Here is a 26876-nt window from a genome sequence, read left to right on the forward strand (position 1 = left end):
TAATAATACCTTACACTTTCTTTTTGTACGGGATATCTTTAACTACACTTTCTTATATTCTTTCATCTTAAATCATGATTGTTGCGACTTTTTTAATTGATGTTGCTCACTTTATCAAATAAATATTGGCAGAAAAGGAAACCAAAGATTATCTCAGATTCTCAATGAATTCATTTGTTTTTGTTATGCCGAAAAACAGGGTGTCAATGGATATATATTTATACCTACTCATCTGTTTTATGTATGCCCTTTGATACTACTTGGAATCACGTGTCATTTTTGGCGAGGCTGTGTATTTATACATCTAAAACAGCCAGGCGGACTCCACGGGGTATTTGGTCCAGAGATCGTAGCAGTCTACAATCTAGGTATAAATTATCGCATTTTTTGCTGTGTTCTTATCGCCCACTTTCTATGTTCAAACTATGGTTTATTGTAAAGGCCAAGGCATTCATGTTGCTGCAATACCGAAACTTTTAAACAGTTTAACTTAAAGTTGAATTCTGCAATGTTTGTTTGAATTGACTGTATTGTTATTTTGTAAGGTCTATTGAAGAAGAAAATGATAACAGACATCGACTAAAAGTAACGAGACATGATCATATCTTTCTTCGATTTATATGAGCTTAAAGGGATGGGTGTTGTTCATATGAAAACTTCACCAAAACGATACTGACAAATATAAATTGTGTGTGCATAGTATCATGAATGTTTATTTTAGTCTTGTACAATTTGGATTGAAAATAGGTATGACTATGACTGCACGTTTTTTTCCTCCCAATTTTTAACTTATTAAAGAGGTAACTGTTCCTTTTGTCTGACGTTCGCCAATATCTTGCAACGAATACAAAAGTATATGATGTCACTAGACTTTAAACAAACTTTGAAGAATCTTATATATTGTATCATTTCACTATCAAACAAATACCAGTATATTATTTTTTATTTGTCAGATCTTTTGACCGTGTGTTATATTTTCGTTTTCTATTTATTGCATGTGTTAAATTTCTGGTTTGGCATTGCTCGTTATCAGCCCCGTATTCTACAGAACATGTCGCTTGACTGGATTGAATGTCCTTTTGTGATGGCTGACTATCTACATCTCCATCTAAGCATCGATCACTTTGCTCGCCTATGTCTGGCTTCATATCTGGTAAACTGATTCCAGCTTTTGTTCTAAGCCTCAGTCGTATTGGACCAGTCCACGTCTTTGTAATAACTGGAATACCCTTTTGGCAAATATCAATTAATTCATTCTGTTGAAGTTCTCTCGCAGCATCCCGAACACATTCCATTAAACTTCTCCAATTATTTGGTGACAGTTTTCTAGCAACCTGCACAAAAATAAATCTATGATTATCATAGTACTTCAAAAAAGACGACTTTAACATATTTCTAACATTTTTACCCCTTTAATAAACACCAAATAAAATTTAGAATGGAAATGGGGAATGTGACAAGAGACAACAACCCGACCATAGAACAGACAATAGCAGAAGGTCACCAACAGGTCTTCAATGTAGTAAGAAATTCCCGCACCCGGAGGCGTCCTTCAGGTGGCCTCTTAACACATATATATATACTAGTTCGGTGATAATGAACGCCCTACTAAACTCCAAATGGTACACAAGAAACAAAAATTAAGAATAAAACAATACTAACAAAGGACAGAGGCTCCTGACTTGAGAAAGGCGCATAATTGCGGCGGGGTTAAACATGTTTATGAGATTTTAACCCTCCCGTAGTCAATGTAAAAAAGTAAACGCATAACAATACGTACATTAAAATCCAGTTCAAGAAGAGTCCGAGTCTGCTGTCAGAAGATGTAACCAAAGAAAATAAACAAAATTACAATAATACATACTTAACAACAGACTACTAGCAGTTAACTGACATGCCAGCTCCAGACTTGAATTAAACTGATTGAAAGATTATGTCTAAATCATATGAATATTAGGCAACACGTTTGTATTATTATTTGAACATATCGACATATGAATATGAAATGTTCTATGTTCATGTTGGTGTCAAGAAATTATCAATAGGATTAACAGTTTACTAAAAAATGGAAAACAACACGTTTTATAATTTATTGCGTCCGAAGCGCTTTTCTGGATTTACCTTCATCATGAACGCTCAAAGCCAAACATTACTAAGTGACACTCTCATTTTTTTTTTCTGCTTGTGCAATTTACTCTTCTATCATTCAAACAAGTATAAATATATCTTCTTTTTTATAAATCTTGCAGACACATTGAAAGAAAACAGTCATTATCGAGTTGCTTATTTTTATAGACCTCATACTAGTATTTGATACATTTATTCGACGTGTTTTAACAGACAATCGACAGAAATGTTGAAAACAACTTTGTCCTCTCTTCTTGCAAAATTGTTCATTTAATCATTTGCGGAAACTTCATACATGATTCTCATGAAGAATGGGGAGAATAAAGTACTAGTATATCGTCTAACTTTTGATTTTTTAAATACTAAGGCTTTTCTACCTCAGGCATAGATTACCTTAGCTGTATTTGGCAAGACTTTTATGAATTTTGGTCCTCAATGCTCTTCCACTTCTTACTTTATTTGGCCTTTTTAACTCTTTTGGATTCGAGCGTCACTGATGAGTCTTTTGTTGACGAAACGCGCGTCTGGCGTATATCATAATTTAATCCTGGTTTATTCACATTTCCCTGATAGATAGTATCCTCTTGTTGATTAGTTCTCATTCATGTTACTATGTGGATTCGATATATTCCATAGAACAAGATATAAAGGATACCAGTTAATTTATATAGTAAATTGACTTCAAATCGGGACAAAGGATTACGTGTAGAAATTGACAATGAGTCGACTGAGACGAGAACTTTACAACAAATGAGATAATTTTGGATAAGAATGTATAAATTGGAGATGAATAGTCAGATCAGAGACATAAATCTATCAGCTAATGTTTCAAGCGTAATCACTTAGGTATATATATAGTAACTCGTAAATGTCTTCTAACAGGAGCAACTTAGCGGGTGTCATCATTCAAGCAGGAACTTAAGACCCTTCCAGTGCACCTAGGTTTGTTTTAGATTTTTTGAAGGTTCTGTTTACTCAAACTCTTGTGTTTTGTGTAGGCATTGGTGAATAATACTTTTTTTTATTCTTGTTGTGTTTTTTTTTTTTTCCTTTTTGTAAAAATGAATTCTTTCCTCTCTTTTATTATAGATGTTTCCCTATAATGGTTTCCTACGGGGATGTTAATTAAGTTATTCAGCATCGTAAACTTGTCTGGAAGTATTTTATTAAATAACATTAAAAATGCAAATTAATTTACCTTTTTAAAAATATTTCATAATTAAAACTACATATATACATAATCCTTAAATGTTACTGAAGAATTTGCTTTTTAACATTACTGTGTACAATTGGTTATGACCATATTAGGGCTATTCGAGTCGCATTTCTTAGATGCTGTCACAAATATATAAAACATTCAGTCTGACCCGCACTATCCACTTTAACAAACGATGTCCATCAATTACTTTATTTGTTGACTTTTCCCTTTAAAGGGGCTCAAGCTGTGAAATTCTTGTTCACCGATTTGCCTAAAGTTCTAGTATTTGATTTATAACATACTAAAATGTACATTTGTATCCAAATTACAAAAAAGTCTAAAATAAACAATTAGCAATGCATGAACTCTATAATATGTATCCTCATTTAGTATGGTTTGTTTTTGGTTTAGACGATTTCTAATTCAAACAGATAAATATAAACAGATAGCGACTACGTGCAATTTAATTTTTCTAGATCCTATCTGTTTGAATTTTTACTGTATGTTAAAAAGTGTGATTATCATCGTTTTTATCTGTATAAGACTAATATTTTGGTTTATGCATCGAATCAAATAACTAAAAAGTAAAATCACAAAAATACTGAACTCAGGAAAATCAAATCGGAAAGTGCCTAATTACATGGCAAAATCAAATTACAAAAAACACATCAGAAACGATGGACAAGAACTGTCATATCCCTAACTTGGTACAGGCATTTTCAAATGTGGCTTAAACCTGGTTTTATAGCGCTTAACTTCTAACTTTGTTGACAGTCTTATTAAATTCCGTTATGTTTACAATGATGCGTGAACTAAACAGACTTAATAAATAAAATAGTCAAAATATGGGTTTTACTTTAAATGTTTACATTCTGTTCTTTACTTTAAATAGCTGAATACATGTCGTGCGTAATTCAACAAAGGTGCACAATTTGAGGTCACATGATTGAATACGTCTTCAAAGAGGTCAAATTATTCACTTGCAAGTGAAATATTCAACAGCGAGGTTTCTTAGTTTATTTTGACAAAATTAAACCAAATTGGCTGCTAAAATCGAATTATAATTATTATTTCATTCTACCACTTTCATTAATGATTGAACAAAAAGAATCACATAAAGGCATAGCTGATATATAAAAAGGTCCATTAGTTGTTTGCTATCCTACTCTTGTAATTAGGGTTTCGCTAAAAATAATATTACCTCACTTGGACAGCATGTTTTCGTTGGTCCTCTCTTCTGAACTAGAGCCAATATACCAGCTTTTATTTCTTCAATCGAAGAAATCCTGTTTTCTAGTTTCGCCATGTTCATATGATGAATCTGTAAAATTATTAATTCAATTTCGTTTGAAATAATTTGTAACTTTTCAGACTCTTGCAATATAAGACTGACAATTCACGTGTATCGTTCATTGTTAATTTGTGTTATTTCATGTACTCAGAAGTAATGTAATTACATTGAATGTATTTTACACTTATAAATTATATCTTATCTAAACTTTTACATCTTAACAACGCATATTATGTTTAAAGTTGCACATTTTGTTTTCAAATCTAAGACTGATTACGGGTTGTCTAGCCTTCCTTCATTGGCGAAAAAAGACAGTTTCAGTAAAAATAAATCGGTGATTTCTTTATACATGTAAGCTACATACTTATAGTCAGTCGGCTTTTGTGGACGAATTAACCCCTGTCACGTAATACGACTATGCATGTCCAAGTCAGGATCTCGTATGTTCTCTTCTCATAGGTTAAACGTTAAAAAAAAAACTGCTTCAGATTAGATCGTCAATTTTGGGTGAATAATAAAGTGGAGAGAGACTTTCTGATGATTAATAAGACTACATGCTATTGCTATGCGATGATTGACAAATAAAAAAAAAACGAATTAAAACTACAATGTACGCTCTTTAAATGCTTACAAGAGCTTGCACAGCGTGAGTACTTTAGGGGACCTGCAATGTCAGCATATTGTCTCTATTTAGTAGAGTTAACACGGGTGTCATTCGGTTTATCGAGAGAAATGAGCGTGAAAGAATATCTAACGGCGGTCAAGTATTGTGCGACGATCGTGAAAGTTCTGGTAACGGATCGTGAAAGACATTTAATCGAGAAGACATATGAAAGGTCAATACATATTCTAATTAAATTAATTACACAGACAAATTTACGACAAAATAAAACTGTCTGTCAAAATGGTTCAACATTATGATCAGTATGTCAGAATATCCAGTTTTAAAAGTTCATAGTTATTACAAAACAACAAAAGGCAGATTACTTCTCGACATTTCAATGACATAAAAAATGTAAACAAACATGATTTTTTCACAAATTCGACTAGAAAACCTACTTTAATACGAATAAGGGCATTCTATTTGAATTAATCAAATGATTTTTATAGTTATTTTGTATAAACAAATATGAAACTTGGAAGATAAAGAACTATTTACACCAAAATGGATCTTTTGGATCGTGAAAGATCATGTACCGTTTTTTTGAAGATCGTGAAAAGGATCGTGAAAGATCTGATGCTACGAAGACGTTCAAAGTTTTCTTCAATTATATCGTAGTTAATATTTGTTATTGGTATTGAGAAAAGCTATATAGGTCAACAATCTCAATAGGTTTAAGCTTTTCAAAGTATAAATATTTTCAGAAAATGAAATGTAAAATAGTTGGATGATTGTAGGATGAAGCTTTTTATTGTCATGTGAAGTACTCACTTATCACGAGTTATAGGATATCCACATTTGGTATATTGGATCTTATAAACTACATGTCCGTCAGACAGGATTCACCTGAACCCGAATTTGCCTTATTTCATGGATGAAGATTCATTTTTGTGGTCAAGTCCGTATCGCGGATTCGTTAAGCTTTAGGATAAGTGTCTGTTGTTATGATTGTGAGGTGTATATTTTGACATCTGCAAGGTTTCAACTGACATTGAACCCATTGTCATGCATCATTCGGCAATGCTCGTTTTATGTTGTCTAGCCTTTGGATATATACCTGTATGATATAGCGCCATGGTATTTCGTGTATGGTGTACATGTCTGTTTGCATGTTTCATTAATGACCATAATGCCGTCAATTGTACTTGATATATTGAATGATAGAAAGATGTCTATGTCTGGCTGTCGGTCAGGGTTCAAATACTTTTGACCTTATGTTTCGAATTAATTGTCCAGCATAACTTTTATATTTGTCAGTTTCTAAGGCACTGTAAGGATCGGAACACATTTATTTGGTCTACGGCCTACGGGATATTTGTAGAGATCGGTATGTCATGGTTCATCTGACCTTGCACTTTTTTTATTAACCATTGACAATCATAATTTTAAAAAAAATGTGGTATGATTGCAAAAGAGACAATTATCCACAAGAGACCAAAGTGACACATACATTAACAACTATAGGTCACCGTACGGCCTTCAACAATGAGAAAAGCCCATACCGCATAGTCAGCTATAACAGGCCCCCATAGTGACAATGTAAAACAATTAAAACGAGAAAACTAGCGGCCTTATTTGTATAAAAAAAAATGAACGAATACCAAATATGTAACACATAAACAAACAACAACCACTGAATAACAGGCTCCTGGCTTTGGACAGGCACATACATTAATAATGTGGTGGGGTTAGACACGTTATTGGGATCCTAACCCTCCCCTTACCTGGGACAGTGGTATAACAGTACAATATAAGAACGAACTATAAAAATCAATTGAAAAGGCTTAATTCATCAGATGGACAAAAATACATTAAGCGCATTAAGCGCATTTGACACTTCTAGTAAAACCCCTTATATTATAGACGTTCCATAACATTAACTATCATAAGTAAAGCAGACAAGACATTACAGCATTTTCGATTAGGTACTTTTAGTCTGCAGTATATAGTTAAATCAATCCACATCTGCGTTGTACATACAGAACTTAAGAAAGTACTGTTGCACAAAATGTTGGTTACAATGTATCGTTCATTCTCAAATTACTCATGAAAGATGTTGTTTTGTTGTAATTTTTTTGTTTGATGGATATCATTTTGGTTTAAACGTTGCATATCCATATTATTGGCTATTAGTAAATAGTGTCAGTCTGCATGAATTGCACTTGACCGATTCTCAAAGCTGAATCTTTCAAACTTATCTAGAGATGTTTTAGTTGTTGTTTTTTAACTTTCGAGATAAAGCGTTGAATAAAAAAAAAAGCTTTAATGTTCATCCTTATCAAAATAGTTAAGAGGCTTCAACCAGTTTCAGGTTTATCAAATGGTAAAAGAAATACTGATTTCTGATTACTAGTAATAAGTCTAGTCACGCATTATCTTTCACGATCAAAATAATGCGTTGCCTGATCTTTCACGATCAAGTTTGATGGATATTCAACAAATTCAAGGTTTTCATATACAAATTAATGCTTTTAAGAGGAGAACATACCTTAATGTTACTGTACTAACAGATACACCAAAGATTACATTTCAAATATATCACGATGAACTGAAACATGACCATGATGGTAACAAAGACCGTGTTATTGGTAATTAATTGCATATACATGCATTGCGCCTTTTGTGTTTTTTCATAAAGTGCTGCATATTTTCTCTTTCTTATTTCACAGTTATGTTGGGGAAGTTAAACCATTTTGACAGACATATTTTTTTATTCGGATTTGTTCCGCGTTTTGAAAATTAAGCAATATTTTTAAAGATTCTGACCTAGAATTTCCATTAAATGTCTTTCACGATCCGTTACCAGAGATTTCACGATCGTCGCTCAATACTTGACCGCCTTTAGATATTCTTTCACGCTCATTTCTCTCGATAAACCGAATGACACCCGTGGTTTACGTATAACAATGATTTTAAATCGCTGTTACTATTGTAAAACAGACAACAACGGTCATGAAATAGTTTACACATAATTGATTTTCCCTTAGTGAACGTATCAATCATTGAAATATTCAAGTGTTTAAAACTTTTAACTATTGATTTAATCAGCTGTGATCGGGTTTGGCGATATCAAACGGAATCTTTTATTTACCTTTTAGGTATTTAAATGATACGTGTGGTCACGATAATCGTAAACATTATACTGTTTATTGAAATAACACTAAACATGCATATATATACTTGATTTAACTGATTGACTTGTCAAATATTCATGGATGTAAGGTTAGCTGGGTTCATACTTCATGTGTATTAGACGTATAACAGTAGCGGCGATATGACTTTAACAATTTAACTGTCATTGCATGAGAGCGAGCCTTGCCTTTTGAAACAGTTCAATTCAAAAACCCTAGCAATCGAGTATTATTATTGTTTGGCAAAAGTTGTTCGCGGAGATTTGGATATCCTTTGAGGATAAGTTTTCTGCAGGTGACATTTTTCTGTGTGATTAACAAAGTTTGAACACTGAAGATTAATATGGAAATGTCGGATGATAACAAAAGACAGTCTGGACAGTGTACATGTACTGATATTACTATGGATATGTTGTGCTCTGTTGTTGGCATTTCAACAGATGATCATCGAATGGACGGGGTATTTTTAACTCGGATCTTTATTGGATTATTAACAGATATTTTTTATGTATTGCTAGTATCCCGGATGTTTCGCTTTGATATTGCTATTGCATTTCCATTACTGGTTTATCTGAGTATTTTACTTGTCTCGACAATTTTTGTATTTCAGAAATTTTATTTGTTTTTCTTCACTGTCTTTATGTTTGTATTTTTTAAACTAATTTCAACTTTCCATGCTATTTTCTTGTACATTTTAATCCGATGTGAACATAAGGCAGACACGTTCAGATACGTAAATATTGCTTACTTTTGTATATCTATGCATGTTTTATTTAACATAGGCGAGTTATTTGGATGTATATTTTCTACTGACAAATAAAATTGATTAAAGCGATTTTTAAGTTAGAGTTTTTGAATAAAATAAACATTAATGCTTATATATTAACTAGACAATTACTGCTACAAATTCATTATCATAGTCGGAACAGGAATATGTCTAGTCAAAACAAATGCCACAGATAAACCATTACAACTGTCTGCAGACAATAAAGGATTCGTTTCAAACTACAAGTTGTAATGTTTGGTCTACATAAATGAGATAGTAACATAGATACATTAAAACCAAAAGAACAAACAGCTTTCCATAAAAGACATATACAAAACAGACATATACAATATGCCCATGTATGTCAAGTTTTGAATTGATTGCTCAAATGTTAACATGAAAAGCATTTATTTCAAAAAGTATTCACGAAGATTTCACAAAAGAGGGACAAAAGATACCAAAAGGACAGTCAAACTTATAAATCTAAAATAAACTGACAACGCCATGGCTAAATATGAAAAAGACAAACAGACAAACAATAGTACACATGACACAACATAGAAAAATAAAGAATAAACAACACGAACCCCACCGAAAACTAGGGGTGATCTCAGGTAAGCAGATCCTGCTCTACATGTGGCACCCGTCGTGTTGCTCATATGATAATAAATCCGGTAAATAGTCTAATTCGGTAAGTCACACTCATGAAAGGGAAGGGGATTGTAGTTACGATGTAAGGAACATATCCGATATCATTTGTGAAACGGTTATTCCATAACGGTCAACCAACTCGTGATGGCGTCCGTAAAATTTACGAAGGCTGATTTCAACTTCACCATTTGGAACTCTTGGTTAAAAAGCTTCCTTGTGAGCAGCAACCCTCTATCAAGAAAATCATGATAGGAAATGCAAGCACGGGAATATCGTATCAATTAGAAGATATATACCCGGTATGCAGATGCTGCTGGAATGTTGCTACTCAGAAACAGAAAGTTCACAATTGGAAAGCTGAAATCACCTCTTTTGTCGTAAAGTTTTGTTTTCAACCGACCTTCATTGTCAATTTCTAGATGTGAGTCAAGATATGAGGCCGACTTAACTGTATCTGTAGTATCCTTTATCTCTAGTTTGATGGGATAGATGCGTTCCACATAGTCACCAAATTTTGAATTATTTAGTGAAAGAACATCATCTTTATAACGGAAAGTAATTGACACTATAATGACAGATAATCAAATAGAGAAAGGAAATGGGGAATGTGTCAAGCGACAACAACCTGACCATAGAAAAGACAACGCCGAAGGCCACCAATTGATCTTCAATGTAGCGAGAAACTCCCGCACTCGCGTCCCCAATAATGAGGTTTCTGACTAACGGCCAACAATATAGTTAATAAAAAAAGGTTCATAAGGACCCGAATGCCAAAATTCAGGAAATTGAGGCGTTCGGTCGAATAAATTATAAAGAAAGACATCAACAAAAAAAAAAAAATATGTACTGCATGAAGAGCTACGTTATTAAAAAATATTGCTTAAACTGAGATTTTATTTTATACTTGTATGAAGAAATAAAATTGCGTTTTATATATTGAGTGAGAAAAATTCTTTATGAGACCGCTTTGGTACTTTTTTTTCTGTAGCAGCATTAAACTATATAATCATTTATCTTCTGCAGTCTTATCTAATATAAATTGAGCTTATTTTCACGATAGAGACTCAGAATATAAAAAAAGATGTGGTATGATTGTCAATGAGGCAACTCTCCAAAAGGGACCAAAATGACATCGAAATTTTTAACAACTATAGGCCACCGTACGGCCTTCAACAATGAGCAAACTAACGGCCTGATTTATGTACAAAAAATTAACGAAAAACAAATATGTAACACATAAATAAATGACAACCCCTGAATTACAGGCTCCTGACTTGGGACAGTCACAAACATAGAGAACTAGGCGGGGTTACACATGTTAGCGAGATCCCAACCCTCCCCCTAACTTGGACAGTGGTGTAACAGTAAAATATATTGTGACAGTGCTCAGTAAGGAACACAACTTAAAATTGACACTTATAGATTTGATTTCCAAAGTTATAATGGTGAAATATAATCTCTTTTAGGTGTAACCATGGCAACAATCTGCATTCATTGATACAAAATATTGGAAAAGGGGGGTGAACATGACACAAAAGTCTAATAAAAATTGGGCAAAAGGAACATTTTAATCAATTAGAGCGATACTTTTCTGAAACCATAGACATATATCTATCAAGAGGTCATTTAAAATCATATCCATTTCTGCTCGTTTTTCTATGAAATTGAATTGAAAAAGTGAGCGTATAATCTATGTTGAAAAACACTACAACACTTTCTAGACCTATGGGCGGTAGGCCTACGGATAGGAAAATACGGACTGTCCAACAAAATGGCCTATAAAATATGCTAAAAGCAATCTAAATGTTAAATATAAACCCAATAAGAAGGCGATATTATTCTTCAACTATCGAAAAATCTATTTTATTGTACAAAAAATTTCATATTAAAAAAAATTCCCATGGCCATAATGCGAAACTAAACTACTATAACTGTGGTATTGCTACCCAGGAACGTTAAAACACCGACAATCAATCAATAGAATTAAAATATTGTTTTTGTGTTGCTTAACATTTAGTTTGGAGTTAAATTTGTTCGTTTTTCTCTTGGCTGGACTGTTAAAATATATTAGGGATCAGCTGAAGGACGCCTCCGGGTGCGGGAATTTCTCGCTACATTGAAGAGCTGTTGGTGACCTTCTGCTGTTGTTTTTTTCTATGGTCGGGTTGTTGTCTCTTTGAAATATTCCCCATTTCCGGCTAAATTTTAGTAGATAAGGAGCGAGATATTCCTTCCTGCTTTCTTACTCATCATTGAGTATAATGAAAGTTGTTCTAGATAAGGATTCGAAAAAACAATCTCTCCGCAAACTGTTTGATTGGAATAGGAACTCTTAAAACACTTGTGCGATATTGTTGCAACTCACAATCCTGCTCCCGTTCAGAATTTCTAATTTTACAGTGTCTAAGTATCTCATTCTGTCCCGATCAAACAATTTTGCATCGTATTGGACGTCGATCTGAGTTCGGCACATATATAGCCGAATAACTTTCAATGATGAGATAGAACAGAAGGAATCTCTCGCTCCTTACCTGATATATATTTTAACAGTCCAGTCAAGAAAAAAAAAATGATTGATTGATACGACAAAATGGACGATTTTTCGTTCCCTATAGCTAATTTTCCATTTTTTAAATGGTGATGATCCTTTGGCACCATCTTACGGTGTTTATATTTCACAGCTCGTTCGCTATGCCCGTGTCTGTTGTGACTTTTTTTTTATTTTAACGAACGCAATCTATGTATTTCTGGGAAATTATTAAACCAGGAATATTGGTTACCGTGAATTACTTAAAACCTTTACTAAATTTTTCCATAGATATAAAGATTTTGTTTTGAAGTTTGGTTGTAGCTGTAGAAAACTTATTTCAAATGGGATAACACATCCTCATTTTTACGGAAATGTTGTTAACCGTGCCCGGAAATTTAGAAATGATCCTTGTCAACTTATCTCTCCTTTAAATAAACTTATTCTAAAAGGTTACCAATTCAACACTGTAATAAGATCATTGAATATTGTGTTTATTGGTATAAATATTGATTTTGTTATCAGTAAATTAAAAGCAAACTAAATATTACTGGTATGTTATATTCATAATGGATCGACAGTCTGTCGATAACTGTAAATTGGCATTGACATTTGCACATGGTCATGTTTATCTCTGACTGTTTATGACGTCTGTACACTAAATCCATTGGATGTTGGGTGTGTACGGGTTGATAGTTTAGTCTTAGATGCATGATTTTTTTATTAGTTGTTAGTGTCTTTGAACTAGCTGTCAGATAACAGCGAGTACTCTCAGATCTGTTCCTAGTATCTTTTGTTGTCGGGATGTACAAGTACCCGGCCACGTCCACTTGTATTTTTGTCCATCTGAAGAGTTAAGCCTTATTCAACTATTTTTTATAGTTTGTTCTTATTTTGTACTGTTATAGCAATGTCGTAGGTTAGGAATAGGGTTGGGATCCCGCTAACATGTTTAACCCCGCCACATTATTTTATGTAAGTGACTTTCCCAAGTCGGGAGCCTGTAATTCAGTGGTTGTCGTTTGTTTTTGTGTCACATTTTTGTTTTCCGTTAATTTTTTATACAAATCAGGCCGTTAGTTTTTCGCGTTTGAATTGTTTTACATTGTCATATCGCCTTCTATAGCGGTGCCTTTTATAGCTGACAATGTGGTATGGGCTTTGGTCATTTTTGAAGGCCGTACGGTGACCTATAGTTGTAAATGTCTGTGTCATTTTTGTCTCTTTTGGATAGTTGTCTCGTTGGCAATCATACCGGGCACATCTTTTTTTTATATTTTCAAAGGCATTTGACAAAGTTAGTCATAGCCTTCTCATCCACAAACTAAATCATTATGGGATAACAGGTAAAACAAATGAGTTGATAAAGAACTTCCTCAATGATAGAACACAATCAGTTACTGTAGTGGTGGAGGGAGAAGATCAACCTGAATAACTGTGAAGTCCGGCGTACCCCCAGTATCTGTCCTGGGACCAAGTCTTTTCCTGTTCTATCTATATAAATGACATGCCTCAGGGGATCCAATCAACTGTACGACTGTTTGCTGATGACACAATTGCGTATGTCACAATTTCATCCGATACAGATTCAGCAAACTTTCTAAGGACCTTGACAAACTAGCTGAATGGGACACGAAATGACTCATGAAGTTCCATCCTGATAAATGTAACGTACTTACCATCTCCAAAAAGCGAACACCAGCTAAATACAGTTACACACTACATATGGCTATACTGTGCCTTGAACATGTCACAGCAGCAAAATACATGAGATGTACCATTGCATCAGATCTAAAATGGGTTCAACACATTAGCAACATCTGCTCCAAAGCAAACAATACCACCAGTTTCTTTAAAAGGAACTTAAACATCTCCAACAAGTCTATAAAAGAAAAAGCATATTATGTGTCCCTCGTCAGACCAACATTGGAATATGCTAGTTCAGTATAGGACCCGTAGCAACTAAATGATATTTTATAGGTTGGAAATGGTCCAAAGAAGGGCAGCAAGGTATGTTAATTACTATAACAGATACCACAACACTTCATCTGTAAGTGACATGATTGAACATCTAGAATGGACTACACTACAAGAACGAAGAAAACAGAGCAGACTGATAATAATACATATAAGCTTAATAACAACTATGATACATCAAATAAAATGATACCAAAATGAACGTCCTTCCAGGAATAACAACGAAAAAGCATTCAGAATTCCATCATCATGATCATGCAAAACAACAGTTCGGAAGGAGTTTTTCTTTCCTAGAACAATAATTAGAGAGTGGAACACCTTGCCCAACTGTAAGGTCTCTGTCCCGATTCCTGATTCTTTCAACATGTTTAAAATTAAATTGACGTGTTTTTATTTGCACCTCTATATACATTCCACCTTGTTTTTTTTTGTTTTTTTTAAATTAAAAAATGTATGCATGCGCGCACTCCATAAATGTGACAGGATAGTCAACCAGTTGACGGTCGTCGCTTACTGGAAGAAGAAGCTAGTTATATATATATATATATATATATATGTTGTGTTAGGCTCTGATCCTGTCCATAACGTTATAGTATAATATTAGTTTTCTGTTTTACTTTTTCCAATCATATTGTGTTTTAAAATGATACCCTTTATGAGTTCCTGGTTAGATCAGGGACGTATATAATTAGATTAATAAAAATTCTTCTTATATAATTCAATGTTGTTCAATAGAACAATAAATATTTTTTTAATGAGGTTATCTCTAACATATTTATGGGATGAACATTTTAACATTGTTGCAGCAAAGACATACATATATATCCTCTGCTTTTGGTATTTTCATATATCTCCAGCAAGTGAATTTAATTTAATACCTTATATGTATTTGGCCAAAACTTTTAGGAATTTTGGTCCTCAATGCTCTTCAACAACGTACTTTATTTGGGCTTTGGCCTTTTTAATTTTTTTCGATTCGAGCGTCATTGATGAGTCTTTTGAAGGCGAAACGCGCGTCAGGCGTATACTAAATTGAGTCCTGGTATCTATGATGAGTGTATTTACATATTAAATGTTGAACTATCCGGCACTTTGGGATTTGCATTGATCATAGATTCTACCACTGCATTGAGTGTGGTAAGGCATTTCTCCACTGAATGATTAAATATTTAAATTGAAAATACAAGGCTCTTTTAAAACGTTCTGGTAAAAAAAATAACCGGAATGATGACTGAAAATCACCGCGGGATCATTCCTGTGTTGTTTGAATTTTAGTCATGCTTTGGGTATTTAGATGGATTAAGCGACAGGGGACATAACTTTTTGCATTTTCGTTATGACCTATATTTTTCTGATTTGACAATAAAAAAAACAATGCAATAGGCCTAAAACATATAAATTTCAAGAGAACTAAGCATGCTTTACCGTGGATGCACACTTCTTCAGTGAGCTGAGTTCTGTTTTCGTTTCAAGTGTGAAGGAAGTGACGTCACTGCAACATACATACACGAGTCCGCCATTGTGGCTACAAAGACGATGATTACCATAAGTTAAAATAAATTATATATCGACATGCCTAGATCAAGAAGCCGAAGTAGAAGTCGTGCAGAAAGCATAACTAGACAAAAGCACAGAAGCAAGCACAAGAAGAAGCGTTCAAGGTCTAGTTCAAGATCTCGAGCATACAGAAATCATCGCTCTAGATCACGAGATAGAAAACGAAGACACGAACGGTAAATGTGGGGTTTTAAAACAAATATGACAGACTTGCATAGCACAAATTCGTCGAAAATAGCATCCGAGTATGTCTGCACATAAATAGCCATGGTATGCTAGCCTAAGGGCTGTTCCAAAAGTAAATAAATGGTGGGGGGGGGACTGATAGTCCAAATAATGATGACGTTTTGAAAGGCTAAGGGGACGACCATTTGATATTCTGGGGGGGGGGGGGGGGGGGGGGGGGGGGCAGGAGGATTTTGAAAATAAATAACTCAGCCTTGATAATCACAAAAATAAATGGTTTGTTCTTTGGTAGTTTGAAAATAAATTACCTGACTTGCAATGTATTGAAAATAAATAACTTAGCAGGTCTTTAGCTTCTTGGGCATTCAGCGGTTCAAAAACCCTTCAAAAAAATTTTTGCCTCGCTCCGCTTGGCAACTTATCTTTTACAATATACTTTTGAAAGAGGCTAGGTAAAATCAAACTTTGATACTATGTATGTATATAATACATGTATATTCATATTGGTTGGGAATATAAATTATTCATTTCGTGAAGAAAAGTATAAAATACTTAATCTAATTATACCAATTGTCTTTTATATATCGTCGCTGTTATGCAAAAACCTCGTATCTCAATTTTTTGCGGAAATCTTTTTATCGATTATTAAGAATTAAATATGTATGTTCCACTGAATGCGAAAATATCTGATCTTCTAACCAAACATTAACCCGAATTCTGACAAGTGACGAAAAAAGTGTAGTCGGATTGGTGAGACATTTTGTTGTGCGAAAATATCATATCTCAAAAGAAAAAAAAGATGGCACTAGCAGCTGAGATTATAACAGGTACAGTTTTGTCAATTTTTTGTCTAATATAATATGTATAGCTTAGAAATAATGAAAAGCTTTGAAAATACAATATAGGTGCAGAAATTTTTGCTCGCCTTGGTAATTGATTGGTTAGAAGATACGATATTTTTGCATACATTGGAACATAAATATTTAATTCTAAATAATCGATAAAAAAAAATCAGTTTTTATTGCCTGGTGTAAAATTATGAAAAGCTTAGATACGAGGTTTTTGCATAACAGCGACGATATACTATGTATTTGTGTTTCGTTTGTCCTGTTGCGCTATGTATTATCTTAATATGTTTGTATATATTGTCCTCTTGTACACAAGTATGTGTCTGAGGTTATGAATAAAATCTTAAATCTTAAAATTTCTGCAAGGGATAATGATTAATTTTGATTAAATGGTACACAATAACTTGACTATACATGTATTATTCATAATTAACAAATATTTTAAAATTTGTATGTTTTCGAAAATCATAAATAAAGTTGTGAAAATGAATAATCAGTCCCTTGCTTTAATGAAAATGAAAAATCTTGCTTCAATAGTGCAGAAAATGAATAATCTGTCCTCCCAGTTCACAAAAATAAATAACCGATCAAAAACCAATCCTCCTGGCCCCCCCCAGAAAATCAAATGGTCGTCCCCTAAGAAAAATAAATAAAATATAACAGTGTTTCAAGACATCAAAACTATTTGGACTAGGCCTAGGGGGGGAGGCAACTTTTATTGTCAGTGTCTGCAAGGGTAACACATATGACCGAATAACACTTTGTCTTTGAAATTTTAATATTACTTATTAGCACATATTGGTGACTAAACATTAATTTAAGGCAGGCATTGCTTGTGAATGGGAACAAAGTTTGTATGAATATTTTTTTTTAACTTACAAATACATATGAATGTATAAAAAAGAAATGGAAATTAAATACTGTAACGATTTTGGTTCTGTTGTAACAGAAGGGATTTTACTTGTGACATTATTTAAGTTATGACGTCATGTTCAATGTAAACAAAGAAATGCAATGCATCAGGTAATGTTAAACCATATCAAAGACAAAGAATTATTAAAAATAAAATATTGGTATTGTCATGATTGTGTTCCTTGAGTTCCTACATTTTACTAGACTATTCAAAGTCTCACAAGAAAGAGACCGGAGGAAGGAAGTAGATTTCTGTGTTCTGCGCAAACCCAAATTAAAAAAAGCAACAACAAAATTTGAACAATTTTTGGTTTATTAGTACAATGAAAATTTTCCCAGGATTATTTTTTTTATTTTCCTACTGTAATCCGGGACTTCTTCCTCATACATGTCATATTATTAAAAAATATTGTATTATCAATGTATTTTGTAATAACTTAAAAATGATTTAATACAGCAAGCAGATAAGTTTATAAAGATCATTTTTTATGGTTTTAAATTAAGTGTGTACCATTTCGATTTCTGTGGTCACCACACTAAATTTTAAATGCTTTTTTATGAACTTATCTGCTTTCTGTTTATCATGTTTATTATTTCCAAGTTTTAAAATACATCGATATTATTTAATAAACTATAAATTAATAATCAATGTTTAAAAGTCACCTGACACCAATATGTGTTTATATTAAAATTTCAAGAGTTATTCAGTCATTACAAGTGTTACTTGGATATTAACAGTGTTATTCAGTCATTCAGAGTATTGATGTCTGCACATACTCACATGCTGTACATGTATGTGCATGATGTGTAGCCAAATTGACCTTCGTAGGCTACACATACCCGGGCATAACCTATTTTAAAATAAACTGTCACATAATTGGGAATGTAACGGAAAGATACATAAAAATTATTATTGCACATTAAAAGAATATAATTATATGAAAAAATAAATATGTGTTAATAAAAACTTCAGTGTACCTTTCACGTTTCATTCCTGATCATATGACAATTTATTATAAAATTGGTTGTGGGTAGCTGTGCAAAACCAATTTTTAGAACCATAATCAGCCTTCAAAAATGTAACATACAGACAGACTAAAAAGAAAAAAAGATTTCACACCTTTTTGTTGCAGTACCTTCATCATGTAGGTCATTGTAATAACTACCAAACACAAAAACTTTTCAATTCCTTCCATATCATCAAATGCATGCAGACTTCTCCTGGCATCTAAATACAATACAATACAATATTTTTAAGTCAATCAAGGACTCGCTAAGAGAGCAGTATAAATTAATTACAAACAATTTATTACAATTCTTATTACATCATGTACATTGTATTATTAATTCTGAATGATATATACATTTAATGACAAAATAAAGAATAAAGAAAATAAACACAAATGAAAAATGAAAACCCCAGATATTTATATATATTCAACATATAAAAACTGCTACACATTTCGAAGTTCCTGTTGCTATAGTAACACACCATGAAACTTTCTTAAAATGACATAAAGCTTTATTTCTTCCCTAACACCCTGTATATTTTTCGAAGAACAATTGACACCTACTGTTCTCTACCAAATAAAACAATATATTTTAGTTGAAAATTGTTTTATATTTTAGAACCAAACGTTCTTTGTCATCAAGTAGTTCTAGCAGTGATGATGAGCTGATATTAAGGGCCAAGAGACGGGAAGAGGAAGAGAAGAAATTGGAATTAGAAAGACAAAGATTACAGTTAGTTTCACCATTTTTTTTTATTATAAAATCTTTATTTAAAAAAAACATTTAACAGATTAATGTGTAATTATCATTAGGATTCATGTTTATGTTTTTACCTAAAATCCTAAATAATTTTATGAATAGGTTACACCTTTAAGTATATATGCAATTTTTTTTCTGGTTTTCTATCTTAATTATCAGGCTTATATTACTGTTTTATTGTCATGATTGTTCTAGATATCTACTTGAAATGTCATATTTTCTTGTTATCATTTTTATCATATGTATGCACCAGTTTTAATGTCAAGTTAAAAGAAATATATATCTGTTCTAGTTGGACCTGTCTCGATGTCTGAGTACATGCAGGTGTTAGTGTGTCAACCCCTTATTTTCAAGTTTTACTGTATTCTTAATTGTCTAATTAATATATGATGTACATATCTGTTAATTGTTATAGGAAACAAAAAGAACTTGAAGAAAAACTGATTGAGGAAGAAGTAGCTCGTAGAGTTGAAGAATTGGTCTCTAAAAGGGTAGAAGAAGAGTTAGAAAAACGTAAAGATGAAATCGAGGCTGAGGTTAAGAGGAGGGTCGAAGAGGCAAAAAGGATCATGGAGGCTCAAATGTTGGAGGAATTGGAACGACAAAGAGAAACAGAAATAGAAAACCAACGAAAGTTGGAGGTATGGGTAAACCTGATTGGATATATATTTCAGCTGCCATATACCCTGGTTGTGGGGGGAGGGCAGCATTACCTTTAAAACCGCTTAAAACATACAAAATTTTCTCTAAACTATTTTAAAACAAAAGTTAGAATTATCTTTGGTTAAGTTTGATTAATTTGTAAAGGATATGCTGCAAGCCTTGGTCCTTAAATATTTAAAGAAAGAAATGCAGATTTGTTGATTATACGTTTTTCCCTGAAAAATTTTCTAGTGTTTTTTATTTAATATTTGTAAAGTATTAAAGTATGTTAAATTTAAGTAACCAGTTCTAACTTTAAAGCTATTCCATTTGAATAATATTTAGAAAAACCTGTATTAGAAGCTTTCTATGCCCATTTCCTCACCAATAGTTGCATTTAACAGCTATTGAATATTGCTGCTTTATAGTGCATGACATGGTCTTTCTTCTAAATGTATATGTAATAAGCGTTAAAAGTTATATAACTTGGATAAACAATCAATTACATTAAAAACAGGGATAAAATAAGACATACCATTTAGTTAAATGTAACCCTAAAATTTAAGTCAAGATGTTTTTTAATGAACAATTTTATTGAAGTTATGTGGTATCCCAACTAATTGACAACCTGTAGAATTTTCATGTTTTGTTATCAAAAAGTAAATATTTTGGGAAATTATTTTCTTCTATTTACAACATTTGTAATGCATGACATTTATTTATCAAGATATTTATATTTAGACATCAAATATTTTGTTTATGCCTACTTCATGCCCATACCTTCGATACACATATAGGAACCCAAGAGCAATTAATTCTGCACTTTCATGATATATATGAACAAATCTGCATTAAAGTCCATGAACAAATGTTAAGATCTGTGATAATTCTGATGCCAAGTTTATTGTTTTTATGCAGTTTTAAAAAAAAAAATATATATAAAGTCTGTTTGATAAAACAATTTGTATAAACATCTTTAGAAATAACTCCTGAGTTGATTTTTTTTAAAGAAATGATAGATATTTTGAACTGCAATATAATTGTTAACTTCCACAATTTCAGTAATTATTTTTATTGATTTATCAGAAATTATTGCAAAAGAAAGTAAAAAACCTTGTTTTGTGCATTTTTCAGAAGTATTTTTGATTTGCACCTCTGACTTTAGATTTTGTCAGTGGATATGAAATGCACAAAACAAGGTATGAGTGGAATAGAGAGATAACAATACAAGTATTTGACATTTCTTGGCATCTGAACACTATAAATAAATCCAAAACAAAACTGCATGAAGATAGACATTTGTGTACATGTATCATTTATTTCAGGAAGTTTGTAAAATTATATTACATGAATATGGAACAAAATATTTATATGGAAATCCCATTTTGGAAGTTTGTTTTAGGTCAAAGCTGTTTGTTTTTACAGAATTCAGGAAAATATTGGATAAAACTATATGCAAGTATTGAAATGTTTTCTTCCATCTTTCACTGTGATGTGGTTTTTGCTGTACATGTATATCCCTAGGTCCTTTAAATTAAAAACATTTAAACAATACTTATAAACAGACCATAAAATTGAGAAAGGAAATGGTGAATATGTCAATGTATGATTGATAAGTAAATTAAAAGGTCAAAATCTGTTGGCATCAAATTCTGTGAATTACTGCCGTTTTTTCAACAACAAAAATCTGCCAATAGTGTTTATAATAAATTTATTTTACTGAATACTTCAAGTTCTTTTATAATTTTGTTTCATAAACACTCTGAGTAGTGTCTGAAATAACTTTTTATTTTATTCTGCAATTCCTATATTTATTCAGGCTTCATTTTTTGTAGGATAGAAAAGCATTCTGATCCCCATACATGTACATTTAGTTCTTGGATATCCTTAATGATATACACCCTTTTTAGAGAATCGTGCATTAAACAGTAAAAACCACATGTTACTCCTGTGCAATTAAAATATATAGTATAAATACATATGTTCTTACCAAAGTCTAATAGATAGTTGATTAAACCAATGTTTGTTTTATGGGAAGCCCATTGAAGGTAGGGAATGCAGACTTTTGATGTAGGTTGGAAAGAAAACTTTCAACTTTCAAATATGGTATTGGCTATGCCATGATTTTCTGTGATTAAAATTCTGCTAGTGAAAATGAAAGATGACATTTTTATCAAAAAGTGCTTCTTATAATGATATTTTTGATCTACGAGAGACTTTTTTTTGGTGTAAGAAAAAGAATATGTACTTTTTATGTAAAAACATTTAAAAAAAAATGTACATATGATTGTTGTTTGGATAAACTTGGAAGTCACACGGTAAGGGACCATGTTTGGTAAAGTGAAGAGCAAAAAGAAACGGAAGAATGTGAATAAATCCCACGGAGAACGTAAGTGTGTGGAAGGCAATATCAAACATTGTCCAACAATATCAATGTTTGATGCTGCTTCAACTAACATAATGTATTACGTTTTATTTCAGTTTTACCATCAAATGATCCAAACAACATAAACAAGGGAAAATATGGTGAAATATTTGTATAACATTATGAATTGTTGTCTGATGGGCATCAATAAAGTTTGGTTCTTTGTATTAAATGTTTGTTTAGAATTTCATCAAATATATGCTTTATATACACTAAATAGTAAGACATTTGCTTTTCAAAAGAAAAAAAATCTATTTAAATGATAATCTGAATATTGATTACATGATAGAAAAATCGAATTTTATTTTAAGTTGATCATCTACTTCATACATGTATATTTTTCTGTAGGGTTTTTCATCTGCTAATAATGTTATTTTTTTATTATAGAGAGTTAATCCATAAAAACTACAGCTCTGCAAGTGTTTAACACAAAAATTCATATTGATTTATATTTTTGTAGGAAGAAGAAAGGCTGAAACGAAAAGAACTTGAAAAAATTATGGTAGACAATAATAAAAAGATAGAAGAAGCACAAAAGAAACTTGTAAGTTGTGCATGTAGTATAAACTAATAGTCTTTTCTGGTAGGTCATCTGTTTACTTTGAAATAAAAACTCTTAAAGTGTTTTGACAGTTCTCATATATCATATTTATTGGAAGGATGTTTTGATTTGTTGTACAATGATGCTGCCATATTGTTTCAATGATGTTTTACACCTTATGAAGGACTTTCCAAAATACATGAATATGGGTTATTGTGCTTCTAAAAACAGATCACATAGCAAATCATGTTTATATGAAGCCTGATAACAAATTGCAAAAGCTCTTATTTGTATATGTAGTTTCATAGACAAATGCAATGAAAATTTTGCAGAGCTGAGGATCAATAAATCTAAAACCTCGTCACACAAAGCAATTTAGGTTCTTAGAAAAATGACATGGAATTTCATGGGTTTTACCATGAGTAGACTTTATACTTTAAAATATTAAATTGATATAATCTCAAAATGCAACACTAAATAGCAAATTCATTTATTTTGCAAAGCTCAACAATTAAATTTTCAATTGTATTGTTAAATCTTTTTATATGAATGCTTTATTCAAGGGTATAAGACATGGTGTAATTTGTTATTTTCAGATAACAGTAACTTTTTTTATACTATGGTTATTACTCGATTTATTTCACTTGACTGGGCAGAGTTTAACCGGTTCGCTCATAATAAACCAGTCCATCTATAGATAGGTGTATTAGGATAAACTCATCAATGAAGTGTCCAGTAATTCTTTTGTAAATTCCTTTGATGACACTGATAGGTGATTAGAAATCAGTAATAATTATAACGGCAATCATCCTCATCACACACATCTTCAAATAGACTGTCCTTATGCAAATTAAAACCTAGCTCTGCCCGATCAGTTGAAATAACATTGGTAATAGTGATTACCAAATGATTAAAGTGTCTATATATGACTGATCTTATACATATATACTTTGAATATTTTTATAAATAGGCTGAAGAACAATTGAAACTTGTTGAAGAACAGAGGAAAATGTTAGAACAAAAACAACGAATGGAAGACGAAGACCAGAAGAGAAAAAGATCTGAACAAGAAGTGATTCTCAACAAGAAAAATGCTAGACCAAAATTGTCATTTAGTCTAGGCGGGAAATAATATATAATTTAATTTAGCATTGAAATCCTGTGTGCTGTTACTGCCATGTGATAAATGATTGACCCGATGGAGGATGTGAAGAAGTTCTGTGTGCAGATTGTTTATAGAAAATGGTGTTCAAGAATTGGGAAGATAGAGAGAGAGTGTGAGAAAATAGGAAGGATGTGAAAGAATTTTTATCATTTAATTTATAAATTTTCATAAAAAAATTATTCTTCATTTGACTTTTGATTTTTTTTTTTATGTTTCATTGTATGTGAGTGATGAAAGGAATGTCTGTCAAAGATCATCATGAGAAGGACAAGAATTGTTAATATGTAATTTTTTTAATGGATTTTAAACATTTAGAATGTATCAAGAGCCAAGAATGTTCATTCCCTCATAATCGCCAGTTCAGACTGATTTTATTAATGAATCATGAATACTCTTTATGTCTGTTTTGGAGTGACTTATAACATGTTATATATTATGAATTATATTGTTGTACAGTATAAACAATTCAAAAATTAGGATACCTTAAAGACAGCAGTAACTTTTGTAAAGACTGAAATGAATTTCTTAATGACTCATTTATAACACATAAAGCAGTCAGAATTACTGCTCAAGAACACCCAGTAATAGTAATTTTAAGATATTTAACACATTTGACAATGACAAGACTATTGAATACCTTAGCTGACTTAGACTGAATAAGGATGAAGTATGGTTTTACAGGTAAGCGGCATGACTTGAGAAAATTAACATAAAACAGGTAAGTACCAGGTAGATATTCTCTTGTACACAGGATCAACAGTGGTGAGGTCTTAAGTATTCAGTACGTACCTTTGTCCACATGTTTGTTGTAAGATTTATTTCACTCTTTTGAATTTTTAATTTCCTCTTGCACATCCCATATTTAAATTTCTTCTTATTGAGATTGAAGTAGGAAAACCATTTTAGTATTTGTTAGAATTCTACAATCAAATTCACTGCTGGATGGAATCAGTTAAATTTATAAATCTGTCATGCATTTAAGTCAGAATTAAGGAAGTCATCAGATGAGGTTTCCCCAACTGCTTGTAAAAATCCAATCCAAGAAATGTCAAATTGTCCAGTATATAGTTTAGTAACACACATTTCAAATTTAATTAGGACTCTGCTCTACTGTTCAGTTCTAAAAAATAATAGCTTAGGCCACATGGACATGATGGACTACTTTATATATTAATATAGTAAGATTGCTTTCGTATGCTGAAAGCTAAAATTACATTCATATCAATTGCGTTGAAAGTAAAATAAATAAAGTTGTAGTATCTGGATAGTTGAAAGGGTTTTGACCACATCTTACAAAATTGAAGGCAGGGATATCTGAAAGCTTAAGTGTCACCTGGATCTGTATTGTTTGTGGTTATTGTAGGTCCAAGGTAAAACCAAATTACAAGTTCTTTTTAGCAGTTTATACACTCATTTCAGATGCCAACAGTTAGGTAAATAACCTAGTAATAAGAATATGAATTATTTGATAGACATAGCAGTTGACTATATTTGTATTATTAACTTAATTTTGGAATTGGTGCATCAATAATTAGCAATTAGCCTAATGAGTATTTCATCAAATAGAGGGCTATCTAGGTAAACCTTATTTTGTCACAACCTGGTAATTTTCTATATAGTTTACAGTGTCAGAACACAACCATTTATCACAATATATAAAGTTCTTTACATAGAAATTTTATGGCAAAACCTTACTGATAGGTTGTGTAGAAACATAAATTTTTGCTCAGTTTTGCTGATGAATTTCATTTTTTAATCGTGTTCAACAATTTGAATATAAAATTTGAAACTTATTATTGCCATGACTAAAGTCAAGTTGGAATTTTTAAATTAAACTACCAGGGATTTTTTTACAAGACTTGTTCCATGAACAAAGTTATATATATATTGTTATATTTATACCTAATGTATGTTTACAAGAATGAATGTATTGGTTGGTACATTAAAGAGTGTAACAACGTGAAAACAGTTGTTTTCTGTGCCCTAAAAGCTAAATAATATAATGCCGTTCTTCTGATGTGTCATAAACTTTTTCAATATCAGTATTAGGTGCCCAAAACAAGCATACATTTCTTATGAATATGGTACTTCACAATTCAAATATGTTGACTATGTTTTATATACTTCAATGGCTGATTTTATCTATACATCAACGCAAGTGGACTTCCCTGTAAAGGGATACGGCTAACTTCTTTTCTATCTACATAGGAAGCTCCTTTATGAATCCAATGAAAAGAAGAATAAGTCGACAATAAGAGGAGCACAGTTGGTGTCCTTGCAGAGCCCAATATTGTTAAAAATGTCCTCTAAGAGTGACATACATGTTGTGAATCAAAAAATCAAGCAACTTGATACTATCAATGTCAGGTTTTTTTTGTTTGAATCAGAGTAAATTTTTTACACAAAGTACAATTTATCCCGACCTAAGACAAGAAAGTTGTTTACTCAGGCCATTCTTTTTATGAAGGAAAGCAGGACCAACTCATTCAATTTTACTTTGT

General features: G+C 32.0%; 2 protein-coding genes across 4 annotated transcripts; one reads left to right on the plus strand and one right to left on the minus strand.

Moving 5' to 3' along the window:
- Window positions 1-34: 34 nt before the first annotated feature.
- On the minus strand, window positions 35-15847 carry LOC134712310 (uncharacterized). 3 transcript variants are annotated; one of them, XM_063573731.1, is made up of 4 exons: window positions 15755-15828; window positions 14032-14234; window positions 4527-4646; window positions 35-1334 (listed from the first exon to the last, which is right to left on the minus strand). In XM_063573731.1, the coding sequence occupies exons 2-4, from the start codon at window positions 14032-14034 to the stop codon at window positions 936-938; spliced, it is 522 nt and encodes a 173-aa protein (XP_063429801.1). In that variant the 5' UTR covers window positions 14035-14234; window positions 15755-15828; the 3' UTR covers window positions 35-935. The 3 variants fall into 3 exon arrangements, with proteins under 3 accessions (XP_063429801.1, XP_063429802.1, XP_063429803.1); XM_063573732.1 differs by having other exon boundaries at window positions 14032-14143; window positions 15755-15804; XM_063573733.1 differs by lacking the exon at window positions 14032-14234 and having other exon boundaries at window positions 15755-15847.
- LOC134712308 (arginine and glutamate-rich protein 1-B-like) lies at window positions 15821-26341 on the plus strand. Its single transcript, XM_063573729.1, has 5 exons — window positions 15821-16062; window positions 19462-19575; window positions 20018-20243; window positions 23130-23213; window positions 24181-26341. The coding sequence occupies exons 1-5, from the start codon at window positions 15902-15904 to the stop codon at window positions 24340-24342; spliced, it is 747 nt and encodes a 248-aa protein (XP_063429799.1). The 5' UTR covers window positions 15821-15901; the 3' UTR covers window positions 24343-26341.
- The last annotated feature ends 535 nt before the right edge of the window (window positions 26342-26876 follow it).

Source organism: Mytilus trossulus, chromosome 3, assembly GCF_036588685.1.
Source record: "Mytilus trossulus isolate FHL-02 chromosome 3, PNRI_Mtr1.1.1.hap1, whole genome shotgun sequence".
In the NCBI taxonomy this organism is placed as follows: Eukaryota; Metazoa; Mollusca; class Bivalvia; order Mytilida; family Mytilidae; genus Mytilus; species Mytilus trossulus.